The 21,174-nt window shown below is 32.8% G+C and overlaps 1 protein-coding gene across 1 annotated transcript in view; it reads right to left on the bottom strand.

Annotated features, from left to right (window-relative positions):
• Nucleotides 1-21,174, bottom strand: part of LOC145292801 (MAM and LDL-receptor class A domain-containing protein 2-like) — a 228,899-nt gene that overhangs the window by 176,553 nt on the left and 31,172 nt on the right. Inside the window, exons 11-17 of the mRNA XM_080138841.1 lie at nt 20,231-20,371; nt 18,293-18,552; nt 13,918-14,011; nt 12,365-12,502; nt 9,825-10,163; nt 6,631-6,765; nt 2,736-2,995 (exon numbers count right to left, since the gene is read on the bottom strand). Of these exons, the coding sequence (XP_079994967.1) occupies nt 2,736-2,995; nt 6,631-6,765; nt 9,825-10,163; nt 12,365-12,502; nt 13,918-14,011; nt 18,293-18,552; nt 20,231-20,371 (1,367 nt within the window). The remainder of the gene's footprint in view (nt 1-2,735; nt 2,996-6,630; nt 6,766-9,824; nt 10,164-12,364; nt 12,503-13,917; nt 14,012-18,292; nt 18,553-20,230; nt 20,372-21,174) is intronic.

Genomic DNA, 21,174 nt, shown 5'->3' with positions numbered 1-21,174 from the left:
ATCTGCTGCCTTTATTATTATTATTGTTATTATCATCATCATCATCATCATCATCATCATCATCATCATCATCATCATCATCATCATAATAATAATAATAATAATAACAACAACAACATCCTATTTTCCTCAATTTCAGATCTTTTTTTATCTATTTATTAGCTAGACACTCGGCGTTGCCCGGTCGTACAATATACTTAAAAATGATATATTAATTCATGCCGATTACGTACACATTCTCATAAGATCAATCCTCTATTGATTATTATACATTACGAGGAATAATCTGCCCGGGGAACTAATTCGCCAAAAAATAAAATAAAATAAATAAATAAATAAATAAAATATTTTTTTTAAAAAGAAATAAATAATTATATATGATGTTGGTCATCAAATTCCGCCTGTATTTGTTTACAATAATACGCCAGCTGATATTTGGCCTTGACGATGAATGTCCTGGAAAAGTCACTTCTGATTATGTTTAGTATTTAAATATGCAACCGTAGAAATGACTTGCGAGGATTTTTAATGGTACCTCTTCTTTTATCGTAAATTGAACTCATAAATAAGCAAAAATTTAAAAAATGGTAAGGTACAGCGGGCTTCAGCATGGGGGTTATTAGATCTATAGTCGAATGCCTTACCACCTAGCTATATCTCCAGATGGCAAAAAATTGTTTATTAAGAAGAAATGATTCGCTGAATTTTTTTTATTATTTTCCTTGGCCAGTGTAATAACAAACATTCCCCTGTAAAAATATTCTTTTTTATCTATAAGAGAGAAAGATTATTTATTAAGATCACATTTTTTTCGATTTTAGATACCTAACGGATGAATTTGTGTACATATCTAAGAGCACTGCCGGATATATGAATTATATTTGTGTGAAATTTGCTAAACGATAAGTTTAGCCGTTTCGGAACCTATGAGGACGGAACTCTCTCTCACACACAAGGTGACTTTTATATAAGTGTAGTGATATATGAATTTCATTATCCTCTATTTACAGTTTCTATCTCTTCTTCATTCTCCACTTTCTCTTCCCTTCTTTCCTTTCTTTTTTATTATTGTCTCTTCTTGATGATCCCCATTATTTCATAGTGGCCTCTATCTCTCTCTCTCTCTCTCTCTCTCTATATATATATATATATATATATATATATATATATATATATATATATATAATTATATATATATATAATTATTTCCACAGCCAAACAACGTCGCAGCTCACAAGAGCCATGACAGCCAACAAACCGGAAGTCAAAGACCCGAAAAAATATTTATAACCTTCAGAATGTGCGAGACTTTGCACTTATTTCCACAGCCAGACAACGTCGCAGCTCATAAGAGCCATGAGAGATAACAAACCGGAAGCTCAATTGAGCTCATCAGTTGAACCCATCCGAACTTAAAATTCGAAACCCGAGCCTCTTGTATGTGAAGCGAGTACTCTGCCAACTGAACAAACCGTCACACACTCAGGAAAGTTCATTAACTATCCCAAATCAAGCAAACCGCGGAGAAAATCCGGACAGTAGTATGAATCTACTTCGTATCAAAAAATGAATGTAGTCATCACGATCAGCTATAACCCAAATCGATGTCTCACAAGTAGGAATTTCATACTCGCTAAGGATACCATCACGGCAAGCTTACGTAGCAAAAATCAGAAATAAAACCTCTGGTTCTTCTCCCCTTCTGATAAGAAGCATTTAGTTCTGAAATGCCATGGCCTGAAAAGATTTTTTTCTTATTTTTTCTGTTACTTATTTTTCTAATGATCTAATAGAGTTATATATAGCTCTTTCCTCATCTTTCATTTAAAATTATCGTTTGCTCCTCTTAATAGTGTTGAGCTTTTCTTACATTGATAAGTTTTGCTTTGTTAAAATTATATATATATATTATATATATATGTGTGTGTGTGTGTGTGTGTGTGTTTAAGTTTTATGGTTTGAAAAGGTAGATTCGTCAAGTTTAGAAAAGAGAGAATAAAATTGAATAAATCTATTTCCTTTACCCATACGTTTTCAATGTTTCCTATTTTTGCATTTTGGTTTTAAATTACAATATTTTTTTCTGTCGCAATGTCCATTTTCCTTATTCCATGTATCTAAAATCTTTTAAAAACTTTTAAAACTTTTAATTTTCTAAGTTTATTGCTTCCAGTAAATAAGGTGCAAACCAATAAAAAAAACATTTGCTAATATTTTTCTTCTGAGGAGATGAACAAGCATCGAAAACTCATGGGTCAAGGAAATAGATTTATTCAACTGTATTTTTTGTTTTCAAACACAAAAAATTCTATATTTGAAAATTATTTTTTCGAATCAAAAAATTTAAATACCTAAATTTTGATTCATTTGCTCTATCTTGTACATTGACCAATTTTATTTAGCTGGGATTGTCTTATATAAAATATTACATCTAATAATATTTGTAAGATCGAAAATCACGATTAACACCAGCCGATAGATCCGAACCCGGCAACAGAAGCCATCGCTGGCTTCATTAGCAAGGACCCATTCCATTCGGCTACCATTAACGATAAGAAACGAGTTTTTTTTTTGAAGGGGCTGGCACACATCTAATATGCTGTGAGAACTTCGCATTATTACATAGACGGTTCATCATTGCTAAAATAATATTTCTACGCGCGTCAAAATAAAAAAAAAAGGTTTTAATTTCTTATTTTATCCCGAAAGAAAAAAGAATTCTCTTTAACGTTTACCTTGAAAGGTTGTTGCCCGTGACGAATCGGGAAGCGAGCATACATCCATGTGTCTCGTTTTTGACTACTGTCCAACGTCCATCTCAATTCTTTCGATCGAGAAGTAACAACGTAAACATTCAGCCTGGCTGTGTTGGCTTCTTTCATGAAATACCAGAAAGTCCCGCACGTATGGGACATTTCGGTAAACATTTCACTGTCAAGAACAGCCCGAGCTCTTACTTTGATTGGGAATGTCGCTTGGAGGAAGATGAAATGACCTGTAAGGAACAATAAAAAATAAATTACATAAGAGAAAGCCTACCGTTTATAGTGAGCATTATTGATATAAAATGCAAAACTCAAATAATTAACGGTTTAAAGCCAAAACTAGTGAAGAATCTTTTTCAATAAATAAACATAAATATTTATTAAAATTAAATTCGATCTTGCGATTCACAACAGAATCTTAATCTGGAAAATACAGTTTTTCCCCTTTTTTTACGTATCATGGCGATGGTAATGCTAATAAAAAAAAGAAAAATGTATTTTCAGATGAAGATCCTGTTATGAATGGAAATATCGAATTTAATTTTAATAAATAAATATTTTTATTCATTGAAAAAGATTCCTCACTCTTTGGCTTTAAACAGTTAATTTTGGGAATTTTGTATTCCATAAACAATGACATTTTTTGACTTAAAGTTAAGTAAGGTTTGGTAAAAGTAAATATTATCTATATATTAATACGATAGCGGGTGTGTTCTTTTGTGTGTCACGCTTACATCCGGGTCGTTTAATTGTTATGTACTTCCATTTCTTGTCATAAATAATTTTATGAAGAATTCTTCATAAGTTTTCGTTTCAGTTTCGATTATAGCTGATGACACTTAAGTCATAATATATACGAAATCTGCATGAATTAACATATTATATTTAAGCGTACTTTACGACCGGGCTTCGCCGTGCGTTCGTACTAGCGTAGATAAATACTTTTGCAGTTTTAACAAAAAAGCTACAAAAATATCAGTGGCTTTATTTGCACTGAACAACTACAGAATGCCAACATCAGTATATTACATATGAATGCGTCCTCCTGTAGAATTTCCACGGGTCCAGCTAGTATATAAATATTTAGATAGAAAAATATAAAATGCATCTCCTCTATTTTGTGTTGCATATACGGATCGAGTGTACTGGAATTCTTTTTTCCCGACAGGAATAAAACATACTTAACATAGACACGCATATGATCGGAAGAAACTAAAAATGAGTGATATCAAAAAATGAAAAATCATGGTCGATTGTCGACAATAAAATAATTGTTGATTGATTCAAAACCTCTCGCAAATGTTATGCTATCCAAAGAGATTAATACCGGTAAATTAACAGAGAATGCGAAATTCCAGAATAGGCATTTGCAGATGCATGTGCAGTGTCACTGATTATTATATAATAAAAACCGAAATTAAGATCGATAATCGAGGGCCGATGGTCAATCTTGGGTTAGTTAGGAACTAGTGAATATAGGGATTGGCAGAATACTTTTCTCGAATTCGATATCAGAGAAAAGTGCCCTGCCAATCCCTGAGTGCACTACTTACTAACTAACCCCCAATTGATCATCGTCAACTAAAAAATGATATTATATCTGTATACATGAGTGTTTGTCGTCATTTTAAGTATAGCAACAACACATTAGTAATGCATATCTTTAAGGTACATAAACGCTTTTTAAGCAAAGCGATTCTGAAGTTGTACCAGTTCTATGATTGCGATCAATTTTCTTTTGCGAAAGTTTGTTTTTAGACGGTGAATGATTGATATATCTAATCATTCATTGCGTGTGAGGCACCTTCGCCGCACTGTTGTATCATAGTCTTCCCGAATTTATCTTTCGTTGAAGACTTTAACATCAAGCTGAAGAGACGGCTACGTGTCTGTCTCCTACCAAACAAATACTTTACGTGACAATTGTACCCAAAGCCTAAATAATAGTAAGGATGTCCGCGCACCCAGCCATACTAAATGGTTTTGTTTTATTGGTTTCATAACTTTTTGACTATTTTGTATTTGATCAAGACAAACTAAAAGAGTTCTCTTTGCTTCATACAACCAGATATAACAACAATTCTTCTCCGTTATACTTATTGAACCAGATACTGCATTACTGTCGCTCCGTTATCCTCCAAGGTGAATATGTCGTCCTCGTTATTATGTGGTTTCCTATAACGAAGGCAGCAAATCGATATGACCCGTCATCTTTGTCAGATTTAAGATTCATCAATCAAAATTAAAAGTACTTACAAATGACATTAGGAACAGATTTTTGCGTTCACTGTCCAGTCAAACATGTTATATTATTAGTCGAGTGAACAGCATTTTATAATCATCTGAACGTTGTCTATATCCGTAAGAAACTACATTAGTTAATAAATACATACAAGTAAATCAGGTGTGTTTCTTTAGTGAAAACATCGTACGCATTTTATATTCATTTTTTTAAAATAAAAATCAGCTTTTTTATGTTTATTCATCTTAAACAATCAGACTTTTCTCGATCAACGCAAAGAGTTATTGCAGACAATTTAACTTTGTATCTCTTGGCCGAACTACAGCGCGTTTAAGTAGATTAAAACAACAAAATGGTTTCATTTTGTTAATGACTCTATGGCTAGGCATTAACCTTCCAATATTCAGAGTTGGAATGTCACAATAGACAATTGAAGTCAAATCTTTTGATACGATGTCTGGTAAAACTGCAGTTTAGTGGCTTGAACATAATGCGATATAAATTGTGTACATTTTTTTATTATCGGTTTCGTTAAATGAAGAATAATTTGGAGGGAAAATCTATTTATTATAAAGAATTAGTGTCTTTGTGCATATATGTTTGTAAGTGTATATACAGTTCAACAACCCTGGAAATAACTCAAAAGACATCTTTTTAAACAAGAGCAGGATAACATTCTTCTGGGGAGTTATTCAGGCCAAAAGGAGAACATACCTTCGTTCATCGGTTGGTCTTCATTGACGAGTCTCTAAAAACTGGAAAGTTGATTCATTCGAGGCAACGACAATCGACACTCGGATTATATTTATTTCCTTATGTCCTCTCTTTGGAATTGAATGCTTTTTTGTAATTATATTTTCGCTATTTCATGCGGTCGATAGCTTCAGCGTACAGAGACTATTATCCGTAAGCTACCTACTCTGGTAACAAGCTATCACTTTCCCGTCTATTCAACTCAACCACTCTAAATGCCTGCTTGCCTATCGTATCATATTCCCTCTCTGTTTGTTATGTCACGTTACTAATCCTTGATCTTTGTTTTCGTTTAGATCTATTAAATAAATTTTATCTATGTTAAAAATTATAGAATCATTATATAAATTTTTAACATGGATATTTTATTGCTCTAAGATACCAAATTCGTTTCGATACCATGCTTTTTGCCATCGAAATATTTTTCTATTCACAAATATTTACACTCGCCGACGGTCTAGTATCCGGCGTTTTCCACGACACCCACAATATAACACAAGACCAAAGAGTATTCATTTGTTAAATGCAATATATTAGTGCGTCCGATGAAGACATCCAGTTTTCGTCCATTAGATCATCCTAGAATCATAGAAAATTTCTGGCATATTCTATTATCATAAAGATCTAAATTCTGAAGTTAACTGGCTAAGTACCTTTAATCAGTTATCCACGCGTTTCCTTTCAAAAAAGACCGATGAATCATTCTGGAATACAAACATGTGGAAATTCTCCTAGTTTCAAGATGATCAGATGAAAGAAATCCAGGTATTAATAAGGAAATCATTTTTGTAAATTATTTGAACAATAAATAATAACATTTTATAATAAATCTCGCTGTTGATTAAAATATATTTAAATTAATATACATACCTTCTACAGAGTTTGTTGTATGGTCTTGATATGGTGCTCCGAACATTCCCAGGTGGCCAGTCCCCATTTGCCAATCGAAGTCGTCAGTACGGTTGTTATTCCAAGTGCACCAGCCTTTCTCAAAATTACAATCACCTAAAAATTATAATAGTAAGAAATAAGAATAATACTTGCATACGAAAAATATGTTGATAAAGGAAAGTAAAATGAATAAACGTACAGAAACAATTACATCAAACTTAAAATAATATTTCTCGTTATTTGGTGATAGACCTAAGAAAGTGAAAGTTTTGATTTGAAAATAAAGCATATATATATATATATATATATATATATATATATATTCAAGCATGTCTGATTGGACAGGACAGAGTTATTCTAATTTTTTTATAAATAACTATAAATACACTAAGTCTCAAAGAAAAAGAAAACGAGAAAAATAACAATTGCTCCTGACGACGATCGGATGTAGCGCTTAAGAAGAATATGGCCCAACAAAATCTTTTGGCCGCCATTATATACAACATGCCACCTAAAATTAAAAAAAAGGCGCTTGGCTAATTGAAACGATATCCAGAAAAATCGAGAAAAAAGAATAGCTCTGTCGTGTTCAATCAGACGTCGTTAGATAATGACTTGCTGTCAATATATGCATATATATGTATATGTATATATATGTTTGTATGTCTGTATGAACATCAGTATATATACGATGAAAAAAATGAGGAATCGTTAGAGTCAATGTAGAATGCAATGAAAGACAGCTATAATCTACGCAGAAAAAATGTAGGAAAAAATCATAACATTTTTAATAAAGAAAATTTCTCATCATATTTAACTATATATATAGAATGGATCGATCTGGGCTTGATAACAGCAAAGAGAACAGTTTGATCACGTGGTAAAACATCATTTTCTCCCACATATCCGATTACAACCTCATTTTCAATTCCTCCAAGGCTATATTATTTAACCTAATTTCTAATCAAACCACCAAACCACCGTATCGGCCATCCTTACTCTTCACCAAATAACAATCATTATTAAATAAAAATCAGTAACGGTTCCTGTAACACGAAATGGTTGAAAATAAAAGTGGAGCAGACTAAAAGAGACGAGATAATCTTCTGATATTTGCTGTTTTGGTTATTAACTTAAATTCAGTGATTGAAATTATCTAACAGCCACTGAGAACAAATTGTTTTAATTCTGACCTGATCTTCGGGTCAAAATCAGATTGTAGTATCTGTTTTGATACTATAGTTCCTCTTTTATGTCCTCAGACAGTGGAGGAGAACTCCTTCGTGACTGAAATAAGTTTGATTTTTGTTTATATCTATAGTGCCCGTTTGGGGGAGCTGGATTTTCCCCATATTAAAAACCTACCTTGTGTCTAACTCTGCTTTTGTGGGGAAGCAAGTAAATAGGAAAACCAAGGAATATTAGTAATGATAAAAAGTAAGACACTCGAGCAGATTTGAAAGTAACACAAAAGCTTCGTTTTCTTTTACTATTACAGAAGTGAGATATTCATCATGATTAATCAAATTAACCTTGATCACCATCATGTATTTTTGAGTGCTTCGCAAGGGGACATTAAGTAACATTTTTTTTAAAATGTTGTTTATTATATCACTAGCGAGGGGTACCCGGCGTTGCCCGGGTGTTTGGGGGGGGTTAAAAAAAAGTAAGTATGAGGATCGAAACCGAACCCTTGAGGCAAAGTTGTAAATTAAAGTGTGAAAAAAAAGTGCGATGTTAACGATTGCCCCACCGCGAGATGCTAACGGAAAGACGTTTGAATTTATTTCAGTAGTTGGATTTAGCAGGTGCCCGTTATAATGAGTTAATGAGGTCAACTGCGGGATAGTATTCATTTACTGCTGAACGCCCCCCCTAAGATGTTATAGGAAAAAGACTAACCCACATGCGGCGAGCGACAAATATTGAATATTTATCTTCTCAAAATCGAGCAAATTAAATAGACAGGCGAGCTTCGTTGTTAAGTGTGAGATATTACGATTTCTATGTGATATAAAAAGTTTTAAAAAGTTGTTAAGCGAGCGACCGCTTCAAATGTGAAAGCCTAGTCATATAACCAGATGAGACTGACGATTCACATTAAAAATAAATAGTAAATATGCATGTAAATATTAAAAGACAACGAAAAATATATAAATGTTGTAGTTTAAATATTGACGGAAGAACGAGAAGGTTTGAAAACTTTCAAATAAAATATATATTAACAGAAAATATAGAAACCTATATTGGTTGAGTGGGATTCTCCACAACTGAAAGAACAAAGTAAGGTTACGACTCACTCCCTCTGAGTCTCAGATCTGGACTGCTTGATCGCAAAAAATGGTTACCGGAAGTGACGTCAGGAATAGTTCAGATTCTGTTGGGGTGCCATCTCAACAATAAAAAAATATTACAAGAAAACTTGGGGATCAAACAAAAAATAATCAGTGCAGATAAGAAAAACAAACTATAATCTAAGTAACCCACTCCAAAAAACGAATAAATTTTTATCAGCGTTGGTGTATACCAAAGAAAATATGCACGAAGGATCAGATACGACGGGAAAATAGAGAAGAAACAGCTGGATCCAAATCATCACTGTGATGGCATTGAATGTACGGGAATGCTAAGAGACATATTATCAATAAAATTCAAGAGAAAACTAACGGCCATGATCAAAACGGACCAAAGTAAGGCGCCATACACTCACGACAGATTAAGCCGGGTTTTCAGAAAGAGGAAGTTTCTAGGGAATATTGAAATTCATAAGCGCAACACAGTCGCGTGTCTATTCTGGTAAGAGGATATAACAAGGTAAGGTTCTGCGGTTCGTGCAGGGATGTGTCGACATCTTCCCACATATAGATCCTGCTATTCACAAGCAGTCACCCATCTGGTACTAACCTTGCCCAGTATCACTAAAACTCGATGATCTAATGAGAATTTTTATCAACACAATTATGCCATATGACGACCGTTATCAGCGATACAAAAATGCTAATCAGCTGTTATAAAAAGTCAAAAACGACCCCGAATAGTTACTATAAATGCTAAAAAATATTGGAAATATGGGAAGACATGTGGTCACTCAGATTCCAGAGACCACCCCGTTAATCGATCACTGGTAATGGCTCGTGCGAAGAGCTCAGCTGAAGAAAAACTATATATCTTACCTAGTTTCGGACACTCTCCGTGAAAAATACCAAAGTCATCGATAGCAATCAAACCATTTTCCCCATCAACAACCGCTTCAAGTTCTACGTGAAAAGTTCCTGGATCTCGTAAAGTCACATATGCCAAAGACCAGCCAGCACCTTGATCACCAGTTCTTGACCACAATTGCGTTCGAGTCTCCTTTGTTGCCATATAAACATTCAACGTGCCAGACTTCTCTCCGGACATGTGGTACCAAACCTCGACGCATTTGGTATTGTTCGATGAGTAATTAGGGCTGATAATAGTAGCAGTTTCTCCAGGTTGATGTCCGGAGCCAGATGCAAGCATATAATGTCCTGAAAATGAAAAGTAAAAGGTAATGAAGAAAAAAATAAAACCTGGATGTCTTATATAGATTCTATATTTATTTTTTGTGGAAATTACATCTATATTTATAAATGCTGTCACCAGATAATATATATATATATATATATATATGCTTGAGTTGAGCATATTGAGAAGTGAAACACGAATTACCATTAGCATATAAGCGACGCTATTTGTGTAAACAAATCGAGCGGAGGTATTTCGGACGATGTCAAAACATCGTTAAACTCACTTCTCGTTCAAGCAGCCGCCAATAGCGTAATGGTTAGGAGCCTTGACTGCCGTACAAACGGTCGGGTTTCAATCCTGGCTTGAGGTAGTTGCCTGTCTAGCCGCACTGATGAGCTGTGAAACAGCGAAACAGTACTGTATGTGGATGACTATATATATATATATATATATATATATATATATATATATACATACATTTATTACAATAGAAAAATGCGAGCATAAAAGTAATATGGTTAAGCTTAAACATCGAAAAATAAAGGACTAGTTGTTAAAAGTGGAAAAGCAAAGGACAAGATACTCTAGTAAAAAATATAATAAATTCATAACTTAAAATATTGCAGCATTAAGGATTGATTATATAACGTTATAAATCGAATTATAGAAAATGATCTTAATGCTGCAATATCTATCTAAGCATGCTTTCAGCTTTGTCCGAAAAACGAAGAAAACCGCTCAACTTTACCTGTAATCTGACGTAAGACGCGGATCACAATGCGAACAACGAGCAAACGACTTTCGAAAAAATATTGGGAGAGGGAAAAAAAAAAGAAAGGAACTAGATGGAAAGTAAAAAGACCAAGAGCACCATGAATTTATCAATGCCAAACAACTGCAGACACTCGAAAAAGTTTTTGTTTTTATTATTATTTATACGACATCTATTACCGTTGTTAAGATTTGAGCATCGGCGACGCTCGGTATAATTCGGCGGTTGACGTCATGTTGCGGGTAAAGCCGAGCGGACGCTTAAATACGTCCGGTTCAAAATCTGCACAACTAACATTACAATTAATAGTAAAATATACAGGTTGATGTAAAAAGTATCGCTGAATTTACACGGGGTTGGCTAGTAATATTAACTACCCTATCTAAATTAGTTGTTTTGTCTCCATTTGAATAAGTTTAATAATTATTAATTTTTAATCGTACGCATTCTATTACTTTTTAACACACAGGAATATTACCGTCTATTGGTACTGATAAATGTTTGTCTGTCTCCTACAGAATACATTTTTCCGGATACCTGTTTAATTTATAATGGCTCGATTTAACGATATACAGGTTTTTGACAAAATAATGTAACACCTTGTGAATTTGACATCAATTACTAAGGCCATTTCTCTTCTTCCTTTCCAACATTGGCCATATCAAGATAAATCAGTTACACTATATTATGTTTTTAATATTAAAGAATCTGGTATTTATTGAGAATTGCATTTGATTAAAATACAAAAATACATAAAACTCTTTATGTCATATGTAAATTAATAAAGAAATTTGTCTTATCAAAAAATCAATTTTTACGATTTTTACTGATTTGTAATTTTTATTATTTTGAATATGAAAAGTATATCTAGTCGAATTGAATTGTCGTCCATGAATTTTGGTAAACTATAAAAGAAAAGTCTCATGGCTTCCTAATTTAATTTTATTTATTTGATTGAAAACACTACTGGATCAATTTACGCGATTTTTGGAATATGGCATCTTGGTTCAGCGACGAGTACGTACGCCATAAATATTTTACTGTAATTTTGATTTTATTAACAGAAGTGCCATTCTAAATAAACACCATATATTTTATTACTCAGAACATATAATATAGCGCAACTGAATTATCTAGATATGGCTTGTGTTGAAAAGGACTAGGCGTAGAAAATGTCTTGCATCATCACATTTTTTTTCATCTTAAGTGTTCTCTACACATTCCTGGGACCACGTCAGGAAAACTCGTATTTTGCTGAACACAGGAGAAAAACATTTTGGTCATTTTTAAAAGATTTTATCAGTTTAAACACCTTTCAATTGATACAAAATTCAGACGAATTTCCATTATTTTGTCCATCTCCTGTACATATATCTGAAAAACTTTGTATTGTTGAAATGTTGAAAAAAAAATTCAAAACTTTGGAAATATTGCATTATACAATTTTACCGTTCATAGTTCCTGACGTGTGGTCGTTTTGGTGTGAAATATGAGAGCTTCCCGGTTGGAACCATATCCAATCGAAGACATCTTTTTTACTCTGTGTGAATTCACAAATGGATGACTTTTCAAAGTTGCAAACCGCATCTGGAATATTCATAAATTAAAATTATTATTTTTATCAACATACTTTTAATAGCTATTTAATTGTAGTTCATTTAAAATTCATGGAAAAACATAAATGATATAGTGTTATATATACAGGGGGTGGGGGGCAAAGCAACCTGCTTATTTAAATTTAATTAATATTCCAAATAAGCAAGTTGCTCTTCTCCCACTTTATATATGTATAAAATGTAAAGAATTAGTTTCGTATATTCAACCGATGTAAACCCTTTTTAGAAATAACCCTAGTTAACAAATTACAGAAAATAAATATTAGATAAATAAAGTAATAATAATAATAGTAAATAAGTTTCTTGTAGAAATAAAACATTTTCACCATACTTTAATTCCAATGTTAAATTAACATATTATGAACCAAGATGGCTGCTAGAATAAATACACGATGTTCAGTCTTCTATAAATTTTATTTCCTTTTTCTTCTTACGACATTATATTGCATTTATTCTTTCAAACCAAATAATATATATATATATATATATATATATATATATTTCTGTGGAAGTATACTATATTTCCTTCTAATATATACCAATCCTTATTTAAGAAGCTCAATGTAATTACAGAGCAATATAGTGACTAAAAGACAAAAAACTGTTTCGTTATGCACAAACAATCTGGTATTATTGTTATTATTTAATAAGGCCCTTTTCGCACATCCACACATCAGACTCATTAGGTATTATTTGATTTGAAAGAATAAATGCAATATAATGTCGTAGGAAGAAAAAGGAAATAAAATTCATAGAAGACTGAACATCGAGTATTTATTCTTGCAGCCATCTTGGTTCATAATATGTTAATTCAACATTGGAATTAAAGTATGGTGAAAACGTTTTATTTCTATAAGAAAATTACTATTATTATCATTATTATTATTATTATTATTATTATTATTTATCTAATATTTATTTTCTGTAATTTTTTAATTAGGCTTATATCTAAAAAGGGTTTACATCTGTTGAATATACGAAACTAATTCTTTATATTTTATACATACATTTTCCTGATATGAATATATTGTTTGGTAATTTACTAATATTAATAAGGTTAAATATATATATATATATATATACATATATATATATATATATATATGTATGTATATATATTTAAAAAGCATAATTTCATATCTAATAAGGAATATACTTTAATTAATTTATATATCTATACATTTAAGTAGGACAGGTTCTGTAATGCCTACCTAGTTCTAAGGGAGATAATTCAATTAGAAAATTTAAAAGCTATTAACGTTGTCTTTTGGATATATTTGTATTTGTTAACTCATATACATATAAGATAGTATATGCCCTGGGGGGGGCTGTGAATTTAAACTAAAACAAAAAATGAATTTCATTAATTGCCCGTGTTTCATTTACCTGCGAAACTTGGACAGCCTTTAAATGAGAAAGAAATGTCGTCGATCGCGATATCTCCCTGCCAACGTTTTCCTCGGCGTCCTTCAAAGATAATCTGAAATTAGAAAAAATAAAATAATTTGAAATTATTATATATTACAATGTTTTTTTTCAGATAATACATCCGATAGAGCAGGTTCGTTTTTTCTCTTAAAACAAGCATGGTAAGGTATTTATTTTGGAACACAAAAGACTATTCATATGACGTCACCATTATGTCCACACTTCATTTGTTCATCGAAACAAAAGTCATCACTTTTACGCTGCATAGTTGAAATTCATCGAGGCAGTGATATTACCATCTAATTTTATCTTGTACCTAACACTAAAACGTTATCATAAATCAAATTATAGCATTAGTTTAATATTCATATGTATTTGGCTGATAGAATACATCATGTTAATTATTAATAACTGGATTAAACACGATTAGATCACCTCGGTTAAGCAAAGTTGAACCTTACTAATACTAAATGGGTGACCATTTAGGACTTCCGGTTGGTGTATGTGCTTCTCGCTTATCTTGGCATTGTTTCCAGTGGTCTTGGATTTCTCCTTGCCACTGGACTCAAACAATGCCAATTAAGGAAAGGAGTGGTTGGGGATTGCCCAACCACTACCTCACAATTACAGGCGCAGCTACTCCAATAGTGGGTATCCTTTATCTTTCAAGAATGAACGGAGGTATCGAATTTTTATATTTGTTGTCTATATTGATTTAAAAAGCACATACATACATTGGATCTTCTTAGAGAATAATGTAAAATTTATAATCGTTAATTGATCGATTTCGATAAACATAGATCTAATGTTAGATGACTCACTTTGATATACAAGTTTAATTCGCACCAATAGTTGCATTTTATACAGTCGACTAGCAGAGGACGTGCATCGTTTCCTGGCGGTGAAATACGCTTAATATATTTTAATTTATGCATATTTCGTATAGAGCGAATTTCTTATCGCGTATTATATTTGACCTAATATATAGTCGTGATTGCATAAGTACAAAAACAATAAGACTTGTATGCCATCAACTAGAAACCAAACTTCATAGCGCCCCAGTCCAGTTACCGAATCAGCCATCGTGATTTGGATAAGAAACAGATAAAAAGATTAACGTAAAAATGTATATATATTTGCGCATGCGTATATGATCAATTTAAGTCAACTTATGCTTGTCAATTTGTCATTTTCTTCAATTTTGACCCCTTAGCAACTATTTAAACCGAGTAAACATCCATAGAATACGGTCCATAAAAATGCAATTACTGAATCCGGCCCGCGCCGCTCTGCGACCTTCCGTCTTGGAGGAGATACAGTTTGAAAGAATGCAGACAAGCTGACAAACATGTTGAGTTTTATAAATAAGATTATTAACCATCCAAGCCGATGGGCCACGAAAATACGAAATCAAACCTGTTACCTTCTTTTGTTTAACGTGTGAGTTTATAATAAAACGAGGAGGCAACGATAACAAGACATTATCACAAATATTACATGAGATTAACATATCAACGTTACATTTTTTGCAGACGGAAATGTGTATTCATAATAACGATAGTCTATTTCTCTTAGATTTATACAATCTGAAAAATACTTACTAAATTTGTAGAATTATATGAAATAAAAAATACTAGCAAGGTGAGTGGGGGGGGGGGTCGCGGCTTTGCCCAGTCATAAAATACGCTTAAATATGATATTTTAATTTGTCCAGATTTTGTATATATTATTATAGTCGTGATTTCAAAAGTTAAAAAAAAGTATTTGTGTGCCATTAGCTAGAATCGAAACTTAAAACTAAACTGTAGCATTCAAAGCTGGTGACGTTACCACCGTACCAACGTGACATACATATGAACTCATTAAAAGGGGGGCCCAACTTGGTCAAGTCATAAAATACTTTTAAATATTATATTTTAATTTGTCCAGATTTCGTATATATTCTTATAGAGTCGTGATTTTAAAGTAAAAAAGAAGAATTTGGGTGCCATCAGCTAGAATTGAAACCGAAAGCAAAATTGTAGCATTCAAAGCTGGTGACGTTACCACTGTACCAAAGTGACGCGCATATGAACTGATTAAAAAGAAACTAACATGATTATACAAAATGTATAACTATTTTTGCAATTTAGACCCCTTTTTGGCCCCTTAAAAACTATTTTGCCCGGCTAAAGTTCCCTAAATGAACGGTCCATGAAAAAAAAAAAACAATCATTTGTAGCCCCTTGTGCCGTTCTGCGACTTTTAGGTTTGGAATAAATAGAGTTTAAAATATGGAGACAGACATAATGAGTTTTATTAATTAGATTACTGCAGTTTGGATACAGACACGTACATATATTTATATAACCAAACATCAAGTAAAGAAATTCTCACTCGATGATGAGTGTTACATTAAACGCACTAATATTATTTTGCATTTGGTGAATAATGAATCTGTTGACATAAGAACATATTTGGATAAACGCAGTATTGCTCAGAGGAAAGGCGGGTTTTGTTATTTTTTTTATTGTAGTGTATAATAGGAAAAGCGGATGGTTTTTTCCGCGAGTTAAAATAGTAAAAACAAAGTAAAAAATAGGCAAAGGTGTAAAAGTTGGTTAATCTAGTTACTAATTATCTTTGATACATCAGGTGTGTATAAAGATATTGTCGCCCGTGAAAATAATGGCACTGTGTTTTTATGCTATTTTGTACAAGATCTACTAGGTATTGCCTGGGGGCCATAAGATATATATGGTAACATCATATCTGGTAAGTCGTATATAGTAATAAAAGAAATGCTCAATATTCCAGACAGATCAAGTATGTTTAAAGGCCGTGTTTTCGGGAAAACCAACATCAATATGGTTGGATATGAGATTTTATGCTAGAAAATTTATTTAGATTGGCTCGAGATAGAAATTATGGTCACGAAAAGTGCTCACTACCCTAAAAAAAATAACATTGGGTGTTCAAACTCAGCGTTGTTTTCTACTTTTTGATATAGCTCTGGGGAATTTATTTTACACAAGCCCTGCTAGTATAAAATAAATCATAAATATATTTCAAGTTAATCGTCTTTTTTTTTCACATGCTGAACTCAAACAGATGTTAACCAAGAATGAAATAACGTCTAATGCGATACTCAGTTCCTACAAACGTTAACCCGATGTCTTCCAAAAGAAAATCTTTTACCCGTACCCCCACTTGACGAACGGGTGATTTATTATGGTTTTCTCAGTTTTAATTGTTATTACTGATTTATCAATAATCTCACATTATAAAAATAAAGAGTTGGAGTGACGTATTCGCTTGTCTTCACCATACATGCAAAAAGATTATAAACTTTACTATTAGGCCACATATGGAACCTCGTTGTCAGATATTTAGACTGGTCTATTTCTGTCTCATATGAAGGTTCGGGGATAAGGTGCATAAATTGTAATTTGATTAGGCCCAGCTTTTATTCTTTTCAGCAACCCCTATCTCACAGATGTAATACTGCTAGTCTTAGTCTTCTATAATATAAATCTCACCTTTCTGTTTAAATGTATGTATGTATGTATGTATGTATGTCTCGCTTAAACTTTCAACAAAGGTGACAGATTTTTATGAGATTGGACGCTCGACGTCTCAGACCACACATATCGAAAAATTGACCAAGAACATTAATTTCGTCATCGGCCGTTTTGAACAAGGAGGGGCGATTTTTTTCGCCGACATTTTAGCATGTCATCGTCATTATTGGATTGACGTCAATTAATTTCAACGCTTTTGACTTCCGGTCATGTTGTGGAGACATCTGCTAAGACGTTAGATATTCTTTCACTTTCTTTTCAGCCTTCGTGCCACGGGTTCAAGCCTGTCTGCCTACTACCACTATTTTTTTTGCTCAATACACCTCTAAATACCCGGGCAACGCTAATCACCCAGGGTAGTTTTGAATAAATATTATTATGGCACGCGTTCTTGGAAATCGTCTAATATATACTCCGCCCCCTTTGTTCTTAATTATCGGACTCGATTGGCTCGTGTTTTGGTTCCAAATTGTAATACAACTTCTTATTTCCGCAGTTTTTTTTCCCCAAGGACTGCAAGGTTGTAGGACTTTCTTCCTGCTAACTGTTTTCCGCCTAACAATCTAGACTCAGACCAATAGGCGTCTCCGGTCTTTGTGATAACCATATTTCATGCTTGTAAGATCTTCATATCAACTAGTGTCATGCATTGTCTAAGTGATTAAAAAAATAGAAATATAACAGTTTTCTTACAATATAACATTTTCATGATTAACAATATTGATACAATATATTCATAATAAAATTAATAGATTGAAAGAAAATATACTCGCCTGTATATTGTTATCATTCTGAACTGGAACGATCGCCTGGTGCCAGTTTACGTCAAAATCGCCGGTTTTCCTCCAAAGTGTGGTCATTGCGGTATTATACTTTTGATACACGGTCAATGTGTCCACATCTGGTCCATGCATTACATACCAAAATGTCAAGCATCCAGTTTGTGTTGGAATGAATGAGGGAGATTCGAAGCGCGCTACGTCGTTAGGTTTGCGTGGCATGGAAGTTTCAATATAAATATAGTGGCCTTTTTCTGAAAAGACAAAGACGGAAACATTCATGAGTTACAATGGAAACTACAAATAACATCAGTTTTATGTGCTTTTCCAAACGGTTGTGCATGGCGGACCAATAACAGTAGATACGTTGCCATCAATATTTGAAATAATTTCTTAAATTTTTATTTACCCCTTTGCGTGAATATATATATATATATATATATATATATATATATATATATATATATATATATATATACAGAGAGAGAATAATATATATACATCTATAATATAACGCTGAATGTGTGTGGTGGTGTGTGTGTCTGGTCCCGAATAGGCTCCTATATGGTTGACTATTTTAAAAACCTGATTACATATAATGATACAAGATGTATCGAGACACAGGAATGGGTATGTTTGATCTGGCAGAACGGTGGTTCATTAAAATTGTGGGGTCTGCGTTCGCGCCTGGTCCACAAAATATGGAAAAACATTTAAAAATAAAAAAAAAACGTTTATAAGTGTTTTCGATATAGATGTACATAAGAATACTTTGATAAGTATGTTTTAACTTAAATAGAGATGATATAATAAAATTGTGGAGTCTGCGTTCGCGCCTGGCCTCCATAGAATGGAAAGAGGCAAAAACTTTAATAAAGATTTTTCATATCTATCTGCGTAAGTATACTTTGATAATTATGTTTCAGTTTGAAGAAATATGGTATAATAAAATTATGGTTTGTTCGTTCGCGCCTGACCTCCATAGAATGGAAATACGTCACAAAGTTTATCAAAGTTTTTTTTTTATATAGATCCAAAGAATATTGTGATAAGTGTTTCAGTGCGAACAGGTATGGTATAATAAATTATGGGGTTTTTCTATTTTATTTTTACTTTCATCATATTTTGCTTCGGTTTTGATACTCTCAAATTCGAAGCTATCTCTTTACAACCCTTCCTTTTCATAACCTATAATACTTCCATAAATCAGAGTCCATTTTCTATAGGCTGTTTTGGAACCCAGTCAACGACGGGTACTTTTGCTAGTATATATATATATATATATATATATATATATATGTGTGTGTGTGTGTGTGTGTGTGTGTGTGTGTGTGTGTACTTCAGAATAAAATTATCCAACAATCAGCTTGTACGGAAACCTGTGATTATAAGATTTACAAGATATTACTGGCAGTAATATTCTGTATGTATTATCCCACCTAAATAAGAATATCTCGATATACAAGATAGAGCAAATGAATCAAAGTTTAGTCATTCAATGAATTTTTAAATTTATGGCGGGAAATGTTTGAGTTTCAGATCCAAAGATTTTTATTATTCTATGTAAGGCAAAGACTATTTGCTAATATTTTCTTCTCTGAATAGATGGTAGACATCGAAATTCTATAGGATAAGGAGTTATGATATTTCTAATCTATTCTTTGTCCAATGTACACTCTTTAACCCTTATCCTCGAGTGGCCTCTGAGTCTTGATTTGTGGCGACTCCTATGTACAAAAAAGAAGAAAAAATCGCATTGGTTATTATAGGGCCGAAGTGAACAAAGACCGCTCACCTATATTATATCGACGTATTTTCTGTTAAAATTTAATGTCAAATATTTAGACGTTCCAAAAAATGGTGATAGATCATTTGTGGTTATACTGATAAAAAAAAAGTCAGCATTTCATCATTATAGTTGAGATTACTTACCGTTCCTTAATGTATGATCAAAATCGGGTCCGGTCTCTAGAGATGTAGTTGTACCTTTATGTATTTTCCAATCAAAATCATCATCGACACTCTGTTTCCAACTGCATGTTGTTTCAAACGTACAATCTAATTCAGTAGAAGCTAAAAAAATAAGATGGAAAAAAAACTTATTACATTAATATCCGAATAGAAACATGCCAAACAGTATATTTTTTTTTTTTTAGATTTCTTTGCCAAATCCTCTCTTCGGATCAATAGTAGTGTTACATTATCCAACGCATTGTAGGCTCCTTCGCAAAGTAGACAATGAATAGAAAAGAAATTAAACTCGATTTTTTTGTGTTGTACAACGATATTTATTCCCTCATTATCACGCTATGCGTGACTTCTCTATATGGCTGTTAGGTCTCTGTCGTGATCGTTTTCGCAAACGTACTCTCGAACGTCATCCACTTCTCTAATGTGACCGTCTTCTCGAACGTGCTCTTTCTTTTTTGTAATCGTTTTCCTTGACATGACGTCATTTCACTCACGGCTCGGTATTTGCATATAACCGTCCGCGCTATGTTACAGAAGTAATTGTTTTAAATTAGTCGGAAATTCAACAAGCCGTGTTATTAACTGCAATAAGTGTTACTAAATTGAATATATGTGCACTGCATAGCATTTGAATTAATTAATACATTAAAATATGTTTAATTTTTAATTAAAACGGGTCGTCAAATAAAACTCCAAATTGAAATAGATTGGATTTTCAGAACTCATAGTACTTTTATATGTGCATGTGCACAGTAAAAAGTCACTTATAGATGTTTACCTTCCTCGATAGGGGGTTATATTTGCTTATTGGTATGTTACTGTGTTTTTATTTGTTTCTGCACAGCCTAGCATTCACATCGCTTGACCAATCATCACCAAACTTGGGCAGCTTATAGGGTATGTGA

The sequence above is a fragment of the Euprymna scolopes genome, chromosome 14 (assembly GCF_053919585.1).
Source record: "Euprymna scolopes isolate OS-2025 chromosome 14, ASM5391958v1, whole genome shotgun sequence".
NCBI lineage: Eukaryota > Metazoa > Mollusca > Cephalopoda > Sepiida > Sepiolidae > Euprymna > Euprymna scolopes.
Note: the sequence above shows the minus strand (reverse complement) of the source record. Positions and strands in the feature narration are given on the sequence as shown.